Genomic DNA, 20716 nt, shown 5'->3' with positions numbered 1-20716 from the left:
GGAGCTGCCTATAAATGTGGGGGGAGCTGCCTACTATTGTGGGGGAACTGCCTACTATTGTGGGGGAACTGCCTACTATTGTGGGGAACCTGCCTACTATTGTGGGGGAACTGCTGACCTAATGTGGGGGGAGCTGCCTAATATTGTGTGGGAACTGCCTACTATTGTTGGGGGGAACTGCCTACTATTGTGGGGGAAATGCTGACCTAATGTGGGGGAGCTGCCTACTATTGTGGGGAACCTGCTGACCTAATGTGGGGAACCTGCCTACTATTGTGGGGGAACTGCTGACCTAATGTGGGGGGAAGCTGCCTACAAATGTGGGGGGAGCTGCCTAATATTGTTGGGGGGAGCTGCCTTTTTTTTTTTTTTTTCGGTTTCGTTTCGGTTCTGAAATTTCCATTTCGGTGCACCTCTACTAATTAGTATGTGGTTGACATGTCCCTTGGAATGAACGAATTGTTCAGTGCATGTGTGGCGACATTGCTGACCGCTGTTACTGAGCAACAGTTGGACCCCCCCCCCCCCCCCCCCCCAAAAAAATAAAAATAAAAATAAAAATCAATCATCATGTTGTCCCCTATATGGTAGAAACATGCCTGTCATTTCTGGTGACTAATCACATCCATTATATAATTTGTATATCGTAATTATAGCAGATTTCTGCTTCATCTCTAATTTGCAGTTCTTTCAGAGCTAGTATGCGGAGCCCCCCCTCCAAAGATTTGTATTGACTTGTCTTGCAGACACAGGACAGACCTAAGCTGATTTTCAGAGTGGAATTCAGACTTGCAGGAGAGGGTGTTGAGGGAAGAAGCTTGATAACAAGAGAAAGAAGCATTTTTGTTGTGTGCAGAGTTTGTTCAAAGGACATTGCCTAAATGTGTATATCAGCCAGAGATATTTTTCTAAAACAGAGCACTAAATTTCCTGAATATTTACAAACTGAAAAACAATGATAAAATTCTCACTGCATTCAGCCACCACTAAAGGGATCTTAAGAGCTTACTGCATACTTTTTTATGCATTGAACTCAATAACAAATCAGTATAAAGTTGTGTCCAAATTTTTTTTAACCTGGCACACTTTTTTTTGCAGATTCAGAATTTTAGATAAAATAGTCAGATGTTTCTATGGTTACTGACGTTAAAAACATTTCATGTTCTTTAAATTTTTATTTAATCCAGCAGGTAAATTAAAAAACCAGCCGCTGCTGTATCCCCGTCGGGCCCTTTGCCGTATTCCATTCACTCCAATGAGCCGGATGGAGTCAGCAAGTGACTCTGGTCGGTTCATTTTTGGACTGTATCCAGTTTTGTTGCCGGACTGAGAAAACTGTGGTATGCCATGGTTTTTAGCCCGGCAACAAAACTGATACGGTGCAGTACTGCCAAAACGTGGTGTGAATGCACCCTTAGACTTCTGCAGTTTGCCCTGGAGATTTGCTTCTGGGCCAACTCCTGACTGATGGCAACCCAATGAGGTTGAGATTTTGGGAGTTTCCTGGCCATGGGGCAAAAATTTCAACATTTTGTTTATGGAACCACTTGGTTATTGATGTTTGCTGGTGCCATGGTTCTCCATCATGCTGGTAAAAGCATTGTTCATCACCAAATTACTCCTGGATTGTTGGGAGAAGTTTCTCTTGGAGGATGTTTAGATACCATTCTTTACTCTTGGCAGTGTTCTTAGGGGAAATTGTGAGTGAGTCCCCACTCCCTTGTATGAATAGCCATCCGACACCTGAATGATCTCGGGAGGCTTTACCGTTGGCACAAGTAGCGCTTACCATTTCCTCTCTGGACAATTATTTTTCCAGATGTCCAGTCAGCAGGGGGCTTCATCAGAGAAAATATTAAATTTTTTAAAATGTAAATGTAATATTTTAAAGCAGTAGTCTCATGCAAAAATAACATATCCCGTATCCGCAGGATAGAGGATAAGTTTTAAATCGCGTGGGGGTCAGAGTGCTGGGGCCCCCTGCAATCTCCTTTACAGAGCCTCGGATCACCCCTGAAGTGGCTAGTCATGCTCCCACCCGAAGTGGGGGCCACCACACCCCCTCCATATATCTCTATCTTTGGCTCTCCCATAGAAATATATGAAGGGGGCGTTGCGGCCCCAGTTCAGGCGGCAGTTGTGATGCCTGCTCCAGGGGAGAGCCAGGGCTCTGTACAGGAGATCGTGGGGGGCTCCAGCGCTTGGACCCCCCGCAATCTAAAACTTGCGGATAGGGGATATGCTTTTTCTTTTTTCTCAAGTCACACCTGAATTTATGTTTTCAGTGGGGTTAGGCTTAAATTTCTGTTCCGATATAACTGGCTATTCCAGTTAGTCTATTTGAAGCCATCGGATACACTAAAGATAAACTGTGTTACAGAGGTGTCAAAGTATCTGTAAAGTTATGTTCTGCTGTCTTCTAGAACTTGTGATGTCTATTTCAGCTGCTATGAGTAATTATATTGAATGAATAGAAACATCATTTAGTACAAAGATATTAACCTAATCATCCAATTACAGTCAGTGGACTGTTTTGGAGTGCAATAAACCCATAAAGGACTTGTATGAGGCACTAACTGTGTTTCCAATTGACCATCACTGACCAATTAACCATTTCTGGAAGTGCATGTTGTACCATAAAGTTAAAGCCCTACTTGACTTTGTCCTTTTGTCTGTTAAAGGTGTTCATTGGTATAGAAAACCTACTTTCATTTATCCTATAAGGGAACTTTGAGTTTATAGAGAGGGATCTTGTTTAGGACCCTTTGAGATACTTTGTTTGGGTTCCTCATCTCCTGGCTAGGGGAATTAGTTATAATGAGTGTCTTCCACTCAAGAGGACCTGTTTTGTCCCGTATTACAGACACCCCATTGATCTGAATGAGCACTATGTTATCTTTAATTTTCACTTTATGGCACTGCAGGAAAATTTTGACTTTCTTCTAGGTTTCACCACAGATTGCATTTGATTGCGGAAAGTCTCAGCAGAGTGACCCCTTTTTTTTTTTACTCAACTTATTGTTAAAAGACCCTTCTAATGGTTGGTTCACATTATGTTTCTGAATATATCAAAATACCAAATTGGGGTGCCAACATACCTTTAAATGGACTGGCAAAGGCCCCATTGATTTTGTTGATCCAAACATAGTCAGCTAGGGATTAAAGGGTACCTTTCATCAAAAAAACTTATGATATATTATAGATTAATGTATGCAGAATAACTTTCCAATAGCATGTTATTAAAAAATATGCTTTTCTATTTAATTTTCCACTTTGAAAAAATGACCACTAGGGGTCTCCCTACCAGTCCTGGCCACAAGCCTTTTTTTTAGATTTCAGACTCATGCTGAAGTCCAAAATCTCAGACTGCAGCCGGGACACAGACAAGCTCAGCACTGCTCACTGCCTGTGAATCAGACAGACAGAAGCCAGCACTGACTCTGCCTTACTACATGCCCTCATTCATTTTGCTATCTGAGCTCTGATCTTTCTTTTCTCTGCACATGCAGTTTTAAATAGAGAGGAGAAGATTAAGAGCTGCCAGCTACTGTGTTCACAGCCTCTATGCTGGGCCACACCCCCTTCCTCTCTCACACTAGGACAGCTGAATGAGCAGCCAAGAAGATAATAAATCAGGTAGAAAGAGGAGGTTTTGAATTAAAAGAAACACAGAGATAGTGTCAGTGAGAGTCAGGGACAGATGGGGGATTTAGAGAGTTTAGATCATGATAGGTACTCTTTAAGTTTAACATGTTTACCGAGAGTATATGAATGTTGTCTTAGACTCAAAAGCATAGATTGCAGCACTTTTGAGTCCGATTAACTCCCATAAATTTGTAAAATCACCTGAACCTATTCACAAGCTGACTATTTGGGCCGTTGCTATCAATGGGTCTGTTCATTGATAAGTGAGCACCCCATTTTGACATTTTGCAGATGTTTTGTGCTACAGAGGGCACGCATGTAATATAAACCAAGCTTAACGTATAGGGACTACCTAAGGTAGAGAACCCCTTTAATACAGTGTAGACTAATATGAAGAGTGTGTAGACTAGTATGATTGGATGCGTCATGTATATACCTTTTTCAATTTCATAGGCAAATTCCGAGAATACAGTATATCTGTTTCAGTATTCTGATGGTTATTTTTTTTTATTACACTTTAGACTTGGCGGAAATTTCTATCAACACTAAGTGGTTAAGGAATACCTTTCAGGATGCCCCTGGGAGAGGATGGGCCAAGTTGGAAGAAGAGAGCAGAAGACATAAGAGATATTTATGATTTCCGGGATGTGTTGGGAACGTGAGTATCGTACAAAATTTGTTATCTATATCTGTATTTTAAAAGAGTAATTACATCTTTGCTTGATTCCTATGTGGACAGCTTTCACTGCTCTGCATGTAGTTTTTTCTGGCCTACATCTGAGCTTTATGTTGAAGGTTTGTGTAGGAAAGACTTCTTGATGTATACCTCTGGTGTAAAGCCCAATGTATTTCACTACTTAGCCATATGGTGGAATATGTTGTCCATTGGCCACGGGTTTAAAATAATGCATACTCTGTGTTTTTATGGTGGCCCACTGTATAGGAAAGCAGTCTTCTGTGCATTAGAAGACCGTATATCACGGCGTATAAGACGACTTTTTAACCCCGAATTTTCTTCTGAAAAGTCGGGGGTCGTCTTATACCCCGGGTATTGAGGTCCGGGATAGGAAAACTTCTGATTATCTGCCCAGGCCGGCTCCCGTGTGTGGCTGCAGGCGGAGGCCGACCAGAGCAAGTAAAAACTAATACTGTATACTAAAAACCAGGGTGCCTTCAGCTGTTGTGAAACTCCCAGCAAGGCAAAGGCTGTCCGGGCATGCTGGCAGTTGTAGTTTTACAACAGCTGGAGGCCCCCTGGTTTTTAGTATACAGTATTAGTTTTTACTTGCTCTGGCCGTCCCCCCGCCTGCAGCCACACACGGGAGCCGGCCCGGGCAGATAATCATAGGTATTCCTATGCCGGACATCCCTGTGTCCGGAAAAATCTTTTCGGGACATAAGGATGTCCGCCGGTCACTTACCATTCCCCAGCGTCCTTCTGCGATCCTCCTTCGGTCCTCCTGCGGTCCGGTCCTCCGTCTCTATGGTTGTACGCACTGGACGTCAGTGACGTCACGTGCCTACAACCATAGAGGCAGAGGAGCACAGGACCAGGAGGACCGCAGGAGGACGCGTCGACCGGTGCCTGGTGAGTGACCGGCCGTGCTATCTTAAGTGATCCGGTCACTGCTCCCCGGTCCCGGCACCTACTGCTATGGTCCATATGCCATAGCAGTAGATGGTGACCCGGGCCGGAGGAGCGGTGATCGGAACACAGACCAGTACAGACATACAGCCTGCAGCCATACACTGTATATGGCTGGAAGCTGTATGTCTGTTGGGGGAAGCTGCCTACTATTGTGGGGGAACTGCTGACCTAATGTGGGGGGAGCTGCCTACAAATGTGGGGGGAGCTGCCTACAAATGTGGGGGGAGCTGCCTACTATTGTGGGGGAACTGATACTAATGTGGGGGAGCTGCCTACTAATGTGGGGTAACTGCCTACTAATGTGGGGTAGCTCCCGACCTATTGTGGGGGAGCTGCCTACTATTGTGGGGGAACTGCCAACTTAATGTGGGGGGAACTATACTGCCTACCTAATGTGGGGGAACATGATGCCTACCTAATGTGGGGGGAACTACAAGGTACCGTACATCGTGGTAGGAGGGGTAGTCTTATATGGCGAGTATGTCCCAAACTATATTTTAACTGTAAAAGTTGGGGGTCGTCTTATACGCCGGCATATACGGTAATAGTATTTGAATTCCACACCATTTTAAGATCTCTGATTTCTTTTAAGGGTGCATTCACACTGAGGAATTCACAAGGAATAATTTCTGTCAGGAAATTGTTGCCTTCTGTCATTTTATCCAACAAGCTGAATTCGAGCAGAATTCAAGCGGAATTTCCATGCGGAAATGAAAATAAATGAAGGTGGAGGCTATTTAATCTACTTTTCTGAATTCCGTTCGAATTGCACTTGAAAACGATGTCGGGCAGAATTTTTTTTTTTACCATTGACTTCTATTGGATTCTGCTCAGGGATTCCGCTTGAAGAATGAACATGTTCTTTCTTCAAGCGGAAAGCAATTCAGCGTCCGAATTCTGCTAGCAGAATTTCCGCAGTGTGAACAGGACAGCAGAAAAAACATTAAAGTCAATGGGCAGAGGAGATGGGCATTAATTTGGAGCGGAGAATTCAAGAGGAATTACTCAAGTAAATGCCTCTTGAATTCCTCAGTGTGAACGCAGCCTTATAAGTGGTAACATAACTGTTCATTATAACATCCAGATCTGATATTCATATAGACATACACTGCACTATCTCTGGTAACTTTTTGCCTTTACTGATACATTGTACCAAAATACAAGGATAGATAAGAGATTTCTGCCAAAGTAAACACTCTCTCAGTACACACAGACATACAAGCCTACAGCCTCCGGATGTCCATAATGTTTGAATTGACTGACAGAAAGCAGATATATTGACAATGGTGAAGATGTGAAACCCATTTTATATTCGGTTTGAAACCTCTTTAGGGTAAGTCCACAGGCAGGGTATTTTTTCCCTGAATCCTGCAGCAAAACATGTTACATGCCTCCGATTGTTCTGTGGACTGGCCGCGGATTTCACATTATACATTGGTAGGACAAAATCTGCAGTAACAAGCCGCATATTTTCCACACAATAACGGTGAAAATCCGCACATTGCATGATGACTTATTCCATATTGTGTTTAATTCCCCTATCAATGTGTTCTGTAAACTGCTGCTGGGGAATCTGCATGCTAACAGCAATTCCGTCATGTGTATGAGGGAACGAGATTCATCCTGTGGACACTGCCCACAAACAGGACACTATGATAAAACCGTTTCTGCAGAATAGTAAGTGAAAGCAGTGATGGCGGCCTTGTCTGTGAATGAGTTTATTACTACAAGATAATCCCTGCTACCTTCCGCCTCTCCCTATACTCCCTATATTTATGCAGGCAATATAAACCATATCCATCTGTCATCTCAAAGTCCTATAAAACCATCTTGCGATATTTTTCGGGAACCTGTTTATTGCACTTTGCATGCTATGATATCTTTTTAACCCCTTCCCACCAATGAAATTTGGCTACATCATTTAATTTTTTATCTCTGCCTTTTGAGAACCCATAACTTCACCTGGAATAAAAAGAATGCTATTCTGCTATAGTTTTTTTTTTATTTTTTATGGAGTTTACCATGCAGCATGAGGTGTCGACTTCTTATTCCTATTTTTTTATTTTTTATTTATTCTTTACTTACTTTACAGCGTTCACTGTTCAGGATGGATAATGTAAAATTGCAAAATTTGCAATGATTTTTCCATTTTTTTAAGAACCCTTAGTGTTTTAAAGGGCTATTCTAATAACAAAAACAAATCATACTCACCCGCCTCAGTTCCCTGCAGCTACCATTCCAGCGCCTTCTGGACCTGCCCGCTCAGCGAATCACTGACTGACACAGGACACCGAGAACACTGGTCACGGAAGTAGCAACAAGCAGTGAGGAGCAGGGAATTGGAAGGTGCTGGAACATGACTTTATTATTATTATTATTATTTTTTTTTGCTCCCCCAATAACCTATATTTAATTTTTTTTTTTTTTTTTTTTTAGAGTGGAATACACCTTTTTAATAGCTTGTACAATAAACTGCAATACTGTTGTATGGGGAGGATTGGGTGACAGGGGCTTTCTTTTCTATCTAGCCACTTAAATGCTCTCACTATCTAAGTTCAGCACTCTCTTATGCCTTACCTCTACCTCTCATAAGTTTGAGGGTATTTTAGAGGGTGGATTAGCGCCCACTAGCTTATTGTTGTGAGGGCATCCAATTGATATTCTTATTAAAACATGTCTGATGAGAGGTTCTTGGTTGTTGCAGATGACTGGTAGGGTAAAGGAAATGCCTGGAGTACTGGTGGTTTATTACACAATGCTCGGAAATATTTGTCAAGTTGATGAATGAAGTGGTTGCATTAAAGGGGTACTCCGGCCCTAAGACATCTTATCAACTGTCCAAAGGATAGGGGATAAGATACCTGATTGCGGGGGTCCCGCCGCTGGGGACCCCCGCAATGTTTCATGCAGCACCCCGCTTTCATCAGCCTACAGAGCGAACATTGCTCCAGGTCTGATGAATCACGATCACGGGGCCGGAGTATCGTGGCGTCACACAGGGGCAGAGTCCCTTCCCATAGGCTTGAATTGAGGGGGCGGAGCGCGACGTCACATGGGGGCGGAGCCATGACGTCACAATACTCTGTCCCCTGCACCGCCCGTCGTCAGCCACAGAGCGATCCCCACTCTGTGCAGCTGAAAAAAATGGGGGTGCTGCAGGAGAGATCATGGGGATCCCACCGCTGGGGACCCCCGCAGTCTCGCCTGCAGCACCCCCGTTTTTCAGCTGCATAGAGCGGGGATCGCTCTCTGGCTGATGACAGGAGGTGCAGGGGACGGAGTATCGTGACCTCTTATCATCTTAACATCTTATCCTCTATCCTTTTTATAGGGGATAAGATGTTTAGCGCCGGAGAACCCCTAAGTTTTAATCAGTTTGGGTTTTGGGTTTTCAGACCCTGACCAATAACTAGAATGAACGGGGAGAAAAACGTGCGACTGAACTCTTGTCTTCCCTCTCTGGTTTGTCCGAGACCATCCCAAAGACCAGGGGTCTCCAAACTGTAGACCTCTAAGATATTGCAAAGCTACAACTCTCAGCTCTTTGGTCTGATAGAAGGGTTAAGCTATACTGCTGTCTGTTTCCAAGGGCAACCAACAGAATTTTTTTGGAGGCAGCCGTAGATGGTCGTAACAAAAATTTAGTAAAACTACTGAACATTTTTATGTAGATCTAAAGAGAAATAAAGGGTCATTAGCTTAGTAATTGCTCCTATGTCTGTCACATGTCTGTTATCTAGTCCTCATTTCTGATAACATTTGTTTTGAGAATCCGATAAGTATCAAAGAATTCTGAGAAGATGAGCAGCAGCTGCCTGTTATCGTTCCTATATCCAAAGCTAAACTAAACTGGCCATATGTCACATCAGTTATTCCGTGTGGTCATAGACATAATACAAATATAGGAAAACAGACAAAATGGCCGACTGGTTCTTCCAAACTAGAATAATTCAGCAGAGCACAAGACAAGCGGCTGCCAGACAACCCTAACGCTGCTCATCTCCTCGCCTGGAAACGGGACTGCCACCAGGCATCAGATTATGGATTATGCAACAAAATTTAATGGACAAATTTGTGAATCATAAAAACTGTGAAATTAGTCTTGTTAAAATCTCCTACCGTTAGGTGTTTACAGCTCCTACGCAGTTACTCCCCTCTCTTTAGTAGGCAGATTTCAGAGAGAAACCAATGTTTGCAGGATTAGAATACACTTGTTTGTTTTAGGTCCTTTAGGACACATTCACACTACGGAATTTCTACGTGGAAATTCTGGTGAAATTGTTTTCCTATTGTGGTCAAAGAGATTCCACTGCACATTGCAGACTATGCAATTTAAGCTGCGGGACTGAAATAAATCTGCCGAAGAATGAACGGCAGATTTCCTTGGATATGAATTGCAGTCAATGGTGATGGTGCGTATCTGAGTGCTCCTGTTTGGGACTAAATAAGTCGGCACCGCTGTACATGGCTTGAAATTTTGTGTGTGAACATGCCCCTATAGTCAGTTTAAATGGGCACTGTCAGATTCAAAAACGTCTTATATGTTGTACATCTTGGCAAAACATTAACCTTTTCTAATATACTTCATAAGAGAATGTTATTTCCTTTTTTTTTTTTTTTTTAATACAAATCATGGCTTATAAAATCATGGCTTTGTCAAAGCTGAAGCACAGGCATGGACAAAGACCAGTAAGTGAGGGGGTGCTAGAACTCCTCTGTGCTCTCTCATGTCTGATAGTTCTCCTCTGTGCTCTCTCCTGTCTGATAGCACTCCTGTGCTCTCTCCTGTCTGATAGGACTCCTCTGTGCTCTCTCATGTCTGATAGTTCTCCTCTGTGCTCTCTCCTGTCTGATAGTACTCCTCTGTCCTCTCTCCTGTCTGATAGCACTCCTCTGTGCTCTCTCCTGTCTGATAGCACTCCTCTGTGCTCTCTCCTGTCTGATAGCACTCCTCTGTGCTCTCTCCTGTCTGATAGTACTCCTCTGTGCTCTCTCCTGTCTGATAGTACTCCTCTGTGCTCTCTCTCCTGTCTGATAGCACTCCTCTGTGCTCTCTCTCCTGTCTGATAGCGCTCCTCTGTGCTCTCTCTCCTGTCTGATAGCGCTCCTCGGTGCTCTCTCTCCTGTCTGATAGCGCTCCTCGGTGCTCTCTCCTGTCTGATAGCACTCCTCTGTGCGGTCTCCTGTCCTATCAGACAGAGGAGTGCTAGCCCACCCTTAATTACTGGACTTTACCCATGCCTGTGCTTCAGCTTGGACAAAGCCATGATTTCTATAAAAAGGAAATAACATTTTCTTATGAAGTATATTAGAAAAGTTAATGTTTTGCCAAGATGTAAAACATATAAAAAGGTTTTTGTATGTGACGGTGCCCATTAAATTTCGGGTAAATCTACTTAGCACATTACTCATGCCTAAAAAGGGTACTTCAGTGGATTTATTTATTAATCAACTGATGCCAAAAAGTTACAGATTTGTAAATTACTTCTATTAAAAATCCTAATCCTTCCAGTACTTATCAGCTGCTGTGTACTACAGAGGAAGTTGTGTAGTTCTTTTCAGTCTGACCCCAGTGCTCTCTGCTGCCACCTCTTTCCATGTCAGGAATTGTCCAGAGTAGGAGTAAATCCCCATAGCAAACCTCTCCTACTCTGGACAGTTTCTGACACTGACAGAGGTGAGCACTGTGGTCAGGCATAAAATAACTATACAACTTTCTCTTGAGCATACTGCAGCTGTTAAGTACTGGAAGGCTTAAGAATTTTAAATAGAAGTGTGTGTATGTATGTATGTATGTATGTGTGTATATGTATGTATATATATGTATATGTATATATATATGTATATGTATATATATATATATATATATATATATATATATATATATATATTATAGTGATTAGGTCTACTAAACTAGTGTTTGGTACAGTGTGTCACCCCAGTAGTAAGGTAAGGTAAATACATGAGAATTTTTTTTTTTTACAGCGTGTCACCCCAGTTGTAAGGAGATTACATGAGGAGGAGGTTTGTTACAGTGTATCACTCCAGTAGTAAGTAGATTGTAGAAGGAGGGGGTTTGTTACAGCATGTCACCCCAGCAGTAATGTAGGGCGTGTCAAAGGGTGGAGCCAATGGGCGTGGTTAAGGGGGGCGGCAATTTCACCTAGGGTGACAAAAATCCTTGCACCATCCCGGTCTTCATGGTAAAATTGTTAGGCCATTGTATAGTGTAATTTGTTGTTGACAACGTCAGTATAGCCTTCCTCAATTTAGAGGGTTTCTGTGAAACTTTAAGAGGTCTGTTGGCACACGTGGCCTAATAAGGTATATATTGGGGGTATGTGCATAGTAGAGCAGATTTTGTCAATTAAAACTTAACATCCTGGCTATATTTCATAGACAGGATTCTGCTGCAACTTTCAGGATAGGAGAGGAGTCCAATCCTCAAAGGTTACTTGACAGGAGAGGGGCCCTCTTTAATATCCATTGGTATCCTGAAAATGCAATTGTGGGTTTTGATGGTTGCTGTGACAGCCAGGGTCTAAACCAAGGCCCCTGACCTGCCAAAGATGTACGCAGGAGGAATAGCTGGGATTTTTAGCATTTTTCCCACAAGAAAACATTAACAGTTATTCAATACAATTATTGTACCCCATAATGGCTCTCATAGCTGTGAAAACCACCTTTACATTGGAAGTAATAATGCACTATGTTGCCAGAGGGGGCGGGAGACTGATTCCCGGGTCAAAGCCAGGACACATTAATAAAAACAACCACTTTAAAATGACCTTTTAAATTTCCAAGGTTTTGTTTGAGTTTTATACATATTTTTGTTGTGTAGGGCATTTTATTTTAACTTTTATTGTGGATTTATGGTTAAAAACAAAACAAAAAAACAGCCTAAAATATAGAATTTTGATTCCTAAGCCTGTTTGCTATATCTTTGTTAATAGAAGAAAATCCCTCACTCATATATGACTAATATTATTAATAGTTTTCTGATAATTGTTGTTTTTATTTTGCAAGACTCTTCAAATAGCATCATAAATCAGATCTTTAAATATCGGGATCAGAGAGTCTTACAAGCTCTCGCCACACTTCATCCGCTTAATGCAGTGAAAACATGCGAACTCCTGTTATATCTGAGACATGACTGACTCTGTAATCTCTGGCCGCACACTTCCTGTCTGATCTGTCTCTGATGGGAACTGATGTTTATGTGTAAGCTGTGCTCTGTCCTCTGCGAGCTCGGCCTGCAGGAAACGGTTTTTTATCTGTTAGTCTTTATTTATGCTGCTCCCTCACGTAATGGGTAAAAATAAGAACATGAGCTCCCCTGTAAATAGTGCAAAGTCCTTGGGTTATCAATCAAATTGCTATTTATGGGAAAGCTGGGTGGAAAACCTATGATCACTGTTATAGCCGCTTAAGCTGTAAGACCGTCACCCGGCTTTCCCAGTAATACATCTCACACCACCCCCACCCCCAATAATAAATTACAATTGTGTAATAAATGACATTTATCATGTGAAGTTTATAATAAGTGTTTGTCATTATTGAGATAACTGACACTGGTTGTGGTGGTCGAGAACATCACCACAATGTTGCCCAATTTAATGATGGACTAAATAAACAATACTGATTTTAACCGTAACTGCAATTGTAATTTATTGGATATTTTCTCTGTTTGGGAATATCTGTAACCTAGAAAGTTTGGCACATTGGTGCGCCAGATTTGTTCCTTTTGAATTGGTGGCAGTAGTGCAGAACTGTACATTAATCCAAACTAGTAATGCAGCAATGTAATTTTTCTATGCTTCTTCTCTGCTTGTCAGAGGAGAAGAGGGCAATTGTGTATACTCTGCTTCCCCTCTGGCAAGTAGAGAAACAACATATTTTTAATACACTTCAGTTTAGGTTAAGTTCACTTTGCCTTCGGGCTCTGCTATATGGAGCTGCCTCTGCAGTTCCGTCGATTATAGCTGAGAACAAAAATAGTGCATGCACTATTTTTTTTTTTTCCCTATAAGGGTACGTTCACACGGGTGGTTTACCTACAGAATTCCTGCAGCATATTTGCTGCGGAAAATCCGCAGCAGATAATCTGCTACCATTGAAATCAATGGGTCCAAAGGAAAATCTGCAAAACTGCCTCTATTGCGGATTTTCTGACGAGTCATTGAAGTCCATAGCTGTATAATACAGAGGAAGTTGAGTTGTTCTCTTCGGTCTGACCACAGTGCTCTCTGCTGACACCTCTGTTCATGTCAGGAACTGTCCAGGGCAGGAGCAAATCCCCATAGCAAACCTCTCCTGCTCTGGACAGTTTCTGAGACAGACAGAGGTGTCAGCAGAGAGCACTGTGATCAGACAGAAAGAAATTTAAAAAGAAAATAATTTCCTGTGGAGCATACAGCAGCTGATAAGTACTGGAAGGGTTAAGATTTTTAAATACCAGTAAACTACCAGATCTCTGATGGACCCCAAGTAAGTCAATGCGATCCGTCTAGACCCTTTGGTCACCTGGTGGAGTCTGTTGTGCTCTGACCCATTTTTGGGTTCGATCGGCTTTTCATATATTTCAGGACTCATTATAATATGACATTTAACAATATACACCTGTTAAAATTTTTTTAAATTTTCACCTGAAATTCAAGCTCAAAATAGCCGCCACCAGGGGTCGTAAAGCATACCGGTATCCAGTATAGGAGATTTCTATTGTGTATGCAAAACTACAGATAAAGGATGTGTGGACATGCTGGGAGCTGTAGTTTTACAACAGCTGGAGGCAACACTGCTCTAACACAGTTATTTACAAACATTGCAGCTTCAGTTGTTACTAAACTACAACTCCCAGCATGCTGAAATAGTCAAAGCTTTCTCGGACTCCTGAATGACAAAGAAGTTGATCAGACATTCAGGAGTCTGTGAAAGATGAATGACACACATAGTGACAGCTATGCTGATTAGCATCCAGCTTTACTAGGAGAAAATAAAACAGATAGTACATGTAGTCATAAAAATGCTGTACTTTTATCTAAAAAATCCTTGCACTAATTTTATAAAGATCTATTCTTATATTTATACATTTTATCCTGTTATGAATTCACCATAATGTCTTCTGATTACTGCAGGCAAGCTCCAAGTATCTTCTTCTGACACATGACACAGCATAAAACCAGAGAGGAAAGGGTTACAGAGTAGAGAGTACTGATTGGCTGACTGCCCAGGCTTGCTCCTGTGAGGGAGACAGACTGACACGCCCCCTCCAGCCTGCACAATGAAAAAGTAACTCACCAGCAGATAAATGCTTATATCTCTGGATATATAGGTCCGAGACCCATAAAAATTATATGCACATGATCAGGATTGGGTCCTGAGTAACATATCACGTTTTTTCTTTTTTTTAGCACTATGACAGGTACACTTTAACAAAAGAAAATGAGTCTGGGCAATGTTTTTTTTTGTTTGTTTGTATGGTGAAATATCTTTTTATTAGTTTCATATAACACTTACCGGTACATACAAATTACACATGCTTTAGGGTGTTAATTATTACTCAATACTTACTTGAGTTAAGTTCAGGCAAAGCTGAACTAATTTACATAGACAAAAGTAATCAACAGCCGAGCTGCGAGGTTCGCTACGAGCCAATTTACTGTAAGTTCGCTCTACTCTAATTATTAGAGATAACAATAATATAATTTATTAATAAATATGTATATATTATATCATATAAAAATATTATTCTTATTTCTATTATTATTGTTATTATTATTACTTTACCAATCTAAGCGCCACCAGAACCTAATCCTAACAGTGTATCTGTAGATAATCTCAGTTTTCCATATTTTCAGCGCTTCTGTAAACAACTAATTCTTCTCGTCTGCTTGTTGCTGGCGGAAAGTTCTTACATAGAATTTGTGACTTTCGCAGCTTGTTTCTTTAAATTCCCCTGAGCATCTCTCTCTCGCAACTTGACCTCTTGCTCTATTACTGCTATTCCAGAAATCTTCTTCCTTCCTGTATTTTAACCCCAGCGCTATGTAGTAATTCAGCCTCAGCAAAGATGTACTAGATATATAAAGGGACAGGCAAACATCACCACAATCTAGATATTACTGAAGATAAATGATTTAAAGGGCGGTTCCATACAATGTGTTTCGGTTTTGATCAGCTCCGTTTTTGCACCTTTTTAGATGCTTCATATCATGTTTGATGTTTCCGGCTGATCACAGCAGGTGCAGCAGCAGAAAAGCCCGGTGCCAGATCCACATTTCTCCTACAGCGGCCAATGCAGGACAGATGGGGTATTGCAATTGAATGGGCGGCCACATAATTGGCCGTAATATTGAGCCCTCCAGAACAGGAGTCAGCATTTGCAGTGACTCTCCAGTAGGACAGGTAGGAGACGGGGCTTATTCTAATGGGTCAATCCCTTTTAAAAAATACATCTCCCCAAATTAGTTTAGAATAACCATTTTCCAAAGGGGCAGTCACTAAAAGTTAGCATTACTTTACTTAGTTTGTCCACCAGCTTTCCATATACTTTGAAAAGCATGAATGTCTGTATTACTATAGAGAGGCATTCTGTAGATCTTGCATTATACTACTGAACCAGGATGCTCAGGATGAACTGGGCTACAGAAAGCATTGCTGTTAATTAAAGGGGTTGTTTGAAATTTTAAAGGGAACCTGTCCTGCTCCATAAGTAGTCCCCTGGTGGTGGTGGTGGTGGGGGGGGGGGGTTATACTCACCTAGTACTGTCTTCCCCTACCATTGCTCTGTTCAATCTCCTTAGCGAGCAGAACTGTAATGGGGGTTGTCAACTACGCTGAGGGGCTGTGATTACAGTTGTGAAGACAGGACCAGGTGAATATAGCTCCCTGCCCAGGGGACTACTTAACTGGGTCAGTGGGGGCCACTTTCTATCTTAATATCCTAACCATCCTTGTGGGCAGCAACGTCTCTCGGGTATGGTAAGAAGACTTTACCGCATTGCTACGTGTTCTATATGGTAAAATCTAATGACAGGTTCCCTTTAAAACAGTGAATCCTTCCTTAAGAAATAGCACCTCTCTTTTCAATAGGCTTTTTAAGGTTTTGCCAATTGGTCCTATCTAAAGACACTATATTCTTTTTACCCCAGAACCAAAGATACGTTTGTCTAGGGAGGAAATGTAACTACCACTCTGCTACTGTCTGTAGGTAGGCAAGAAGAGGAGTGAAACGTGGAGAAGCATAGGACAGTAGGATCCGACTACACTTAGGGTTTTGTTTTCTAGACACATAAATCTGCATCGGACCTTTTTACCCAAAACAGAGGATATTCAGTCAAAACTGAATCTGTATGGTTGCAAACTTGTACGTACCATTTTAAAGGGACCTTGCACTGCTGCCATCTTACTTGTCCTTCTGGGATATTAATGTAATTATTTGGGCATTGGACTTGTCTAATATGAAGTGAAATTCCAAGTATCATTTATAGCGGAGCTACATTTGTCATTGGCGTAGGGGTAGGTAATGAAAGCGTTCTGGGGCACAGAACAGATTGTAGTGAACTTTACAGAATAGGTTAATGGATGAGGCACGCAGCACCGGCTTAGTTGCGTAAGGAAACTGTATTCTGTCCAGGAGCAGCCCACCACTCGGCAGTAGTTCTGGAAATAATGTAATATCAGTCCACAATCCAGCGTGACTCAGCTCTGATGGCTGAGGATTTGCTGGACATTAACTCTTGCTTTGCTAATTCTTTAAACAAAAAAAGATAAAAATGCTGAAAAAATGTATCTTTGTCCTTCAAACTAAAATGTGTAAAAAATGAGTGATCATCTACCTGAACCCCTGTACGAAATAAGCCCAGACACTTTCCCCAGAATTGGGACCCCTTCTGGAACCAAAACCACCATGCAATTCTTAGCCTCCTGAAAAGCATCTGGACCCACTTAAAGTGCACAAAATAGTTTGGCTCCTTAACAATCTTGCCTTGTATACATTATCTTCAGTTTTTCAGGGTATGTATACTTTTCCAGCCATTTTTCTAGTGCTCCAGCGCTCAACTTTGCAAATAGTCTTGATTAAAAATCTCAAACCATTTTGTGGTTAGAGCTTCTGTGCGGGCCTATGAGTCTCCATGGCAACAGACAACAACTAAAACCCCAGTGAGAAGTCTGGCCCTGCACTCGTTTGTTGACCTTCTCTCTCTCTGGCGAAAAGGGGAAGGGAGTGAAGTAACGCATAACATTAGAATCTTACTATACATGGGGGAGATTTATCAAAACCTGTCCAGAGGATGAGTTGTTGAGTAGCCCATGGCAACCAATCAGATCGCTTCTTTCCTTTTTGAAAAGGCCTCTGAAAAATGTAAGAAGCGATCTGATTGGTTGCTATGGGCAACTCAGCAACTTTCCTCTGGACAGGTTTTGATAAATCTCCCCCAAATCGTTTGTGTAATAGTCTGTAACTATGGAGACAGTCATTTTTGCATATATGGTTCCTTTGCAGACCTGTTTGTAACTTTTTTATCAATGTACATGTCAGAACAAAAAAAACGGAAACAGAAAAAAACTGCATATTTACCCAGTCTTGCCTCCAGGTCAGGCTCCCCATGTTTGAATAGTTCTCTGAGGAGGGGGAGTTCTCTTCTGGAAGAGTGAAGTTGGCCCTAACTCTCCGTCGGGAAACCTCCGCCCTCCTCCTCAGTTCAGGAGAACCAGGGTTCTGTGCCGCACGCCCTGACCAGGATGATTGGCATGCCCTGACCAGGGTTCTGTGCCGCACGCCCTGACCAGGGTTCTGTGCCGCACGCCCTGACCAGGATGATTGGCATGCCCTGCATGTCCCACCAGCACCTGTAGCATTGTGGACCAGCCAAGACATAGATTGTTGTGCAAGCGGGACAGGACAGCGTTCTGAAAAAAACAGCACCTCTAGTATCCGAAGATTATTATTTTTTTTAAGTGGCAGTGCCCATTTAACATGTAAACCTACTGTAGTAAAAGCTATGAGTGCACATGCTACCTCTAAATGGCCCACTTGTCTTCTTATCGTTTAGAGATGGTTTTTCCAGCCCAGGCAGAATGGTGGATGCAGATTCCCTTCGTTTTTGTTTTTACAGCATATACACAATCTAATACCGTGTAGCGGTGTCTGACATTGAACTACAGGTTAGAAGTTCAATACATACTTGGTGTCCCTGATATGAGGCCAGAGATACAGTAATTGTGTGAACAGCAGAAGTCCCTCCTGGGCCCAACCCTGGAACTTTGTTGATGGAGACTAGTAGTCCCTGGGGATTCAGACTAAAGCTCGCTTTTATCTGCTTTTTTGCTTTCATCTACAATTTTCCGATGCCTGCTTCTATTCTATTTAAAGCAATGACATTGTTGTCTGCATAGTGAGATTTTGTGCTGTTAGGATGGGCCATGGACTGTTGTACTCCTATGCCATGTTGTGTAAAAAAAAAATATATATATATTTTCACTCAACAAGTATTGCATCTGTCCTAATTTACAGCCCACCCTAAATGATGTTTGGAGCCAGCAATGACACACTTTAGGGCCACGCGTTCTTCTATGGATAAAAAAAATTGCCCCCTACTTCCCCAGTCATCAGAGCAGAGCTCCCCACTTCATTAGTAGGCTCGGCAGACCCTTGCTCCCCCACTTTCTTAGTAGTTACACCATGGCCTCCACTTCACCATTAGTCACAGCGGGGCACCCTACCTCCTTAGTAATCACACTAAGAAAAAGAAATGTTCACAAATCTTTCTATGTAATCACCTTTCTTTGTAGGGATGTCCCAATACCATTCCTTTTAAGACTGAGTATGAGTAGCGATACATTTGAGTACTTACCTATACCAATTAACAATACTTTTTAAATATAAATAACAAAACAATAAATATTGCATGTAAAAAAAAAATCACAAGCTTTGCTATATATTGGGGGCACTGTGTGGCACTACTATGTATTTGGGCACTGTTTTGGGCAGGGCTGTGGAGTCGGTAGATAAATGTTCCAACGCCGCAGTTTTTTGTACTTCCGACTCCCCGACTCCTCTGTATTAATATGCGAATGTATTTTATACATTCCTTGAAGGAATGAAAGGCAACAAACATGTCATTACCACAGGACTACTGGCTGGGAAGCCAACAGTCTACTGTATTGAACAGTTTAAAGGGGTACTCCGTTACCTTGCTATTGGAGCTCCGCTTTCCAGCGTCTGAAAGTTATTGTTCCGAACGATGTGTGTGTGCAGGCTTCCGTGTTCAGGGCTGCCCCTCGTGACGTCACGCCGACCCCCTCAATGAAAGTCTATGGGAAGGGGGCGTCCCATAGACTTTCGTTTCCATAGACTTCCGGATGCTGGAAAACGGAGCTCAGACAGCAAGGTAACGGAGTACTCCTTTAAGCAAAAGACAAACACAATTAAATCAAAGTTTATTATTATTATTTTTTTTTTTTATAAATTTAATTTTAAGTTTTTCCAATGGTTTACAGCTTCAGTCTTGAACTATTGACCCTCCATTCCCTTCACTTATACAACTGTCTCTAGTCCTGCAAAAAACATATTTACTTAATCCCTTATCGGTGAGAGGCTAGGTTACCCATGGGTTCCCTGTAACAGCAGAACACAACACTATGGAAAGTATAAGTATTGCCGCTCCTAATTGTGCGTTGTGTGCCATATAGTAAAGCACATGAAAAGCATGCTTCTTCACGGTCACTTAACGTGTTTGTTTTGTGGTTACATGAGGCACTGCCTGCATTGGTCTTTATTCTTACAGTAGAGAAGTCCTTAATTATAACTTTTTGTGAATTGGGACATTTAAACTTGTTAAATCTAAATTTAGTAGGATTTAAGCCGCACAAGACAATAGGATGGGCACTATCAATCAGTCCACTATCAGAACAAAGGTGCAATGGCGTTCAGCTGCACGGAGCCAAAATATCGGGAGGTGCTCCAGCCTATAAACAGTCCTAGTTCCAGAAAACAATCCACAAATAGAAAAGGCGAGTCACTCACCCAGCTGTACAGTTGTGGTTGCCGACGGCGGACGATCCGGTTAGCCCATAGTACGGGAACGGGCAGAGATGGAACGAGGCAGGGGAGAGCTCAGAGTCTGAGCTCTCCCCTACCTCGTTCCATCTCTGCCCATTCCCGTACTATGGACTAACCGGATTGTCCGCCGTCGGGTACCACAACTGTACAGCTGGGTGAGTGACTTTCTATTTGTGGATTAAATTTAGTAGGAGTCGGTGCATTGTTTGCAGACTCCAACTCCAGGTACCCAAAATTTTGTCCGACTCCACAGCCCTAGTTTTGGGGACACTTTGGCAACACACACTGTCCATTACATAATAGTGCAACACAAATGAAAAGAAAAACAAACATACTCTCCCCCCCCCCCCCCCCCGGAG

At 42.2% G+C, this 20716-nt stretch overlaps 1 protein-coding gene across 4 annotated transcripts in view; it reads left to right on the top strand.

Annotated features, from left to right (window-relative positions):
* Positions 1–20716, top strand: part of CAMK1 (calcium/calmodulin dependent protein kinase I) — a 171238-nt gene that overhangs the window by 47240 nt on the left and 103282 nt on the right. For all 4 annotated transcript variants that reach the window (XM_056524701.1, XM_056524700.1, XM_056524702.1 and 1 more), the window contains exon 2: positions 4167–4303. In XM_056524701.1, coding sequence (XP_056380676.1) covers positions 4218–4303 — 86 coding nt within the window. In that variant the 5' untranslated portion in view covers positions 4167–4217. The remainder of the gene's footprint in view (positions 1–4166; positions 4304–20716) is intronic.

The sequence above is a fragment of the Hyla sarda genome, chromosome 6, assembly GCF_029499605.1.
Source record: "Hyla sarda isolate aHylSar1 chromosome 6, aHylSar1.hap1, whole genome shotgun sequence".
Taxonomy (NCBI): domain Eukaryota; kingdom Metazoa; phylum Chordata; class Amphibia; order Anura; family Hylidae; genus Hyla; species Hyla sarda.
The sequence above is the reverse complement of the archived record's forward strand: the minus strand, read 5'-3'. Positions and strand labels throughout refer to the sequence as shown.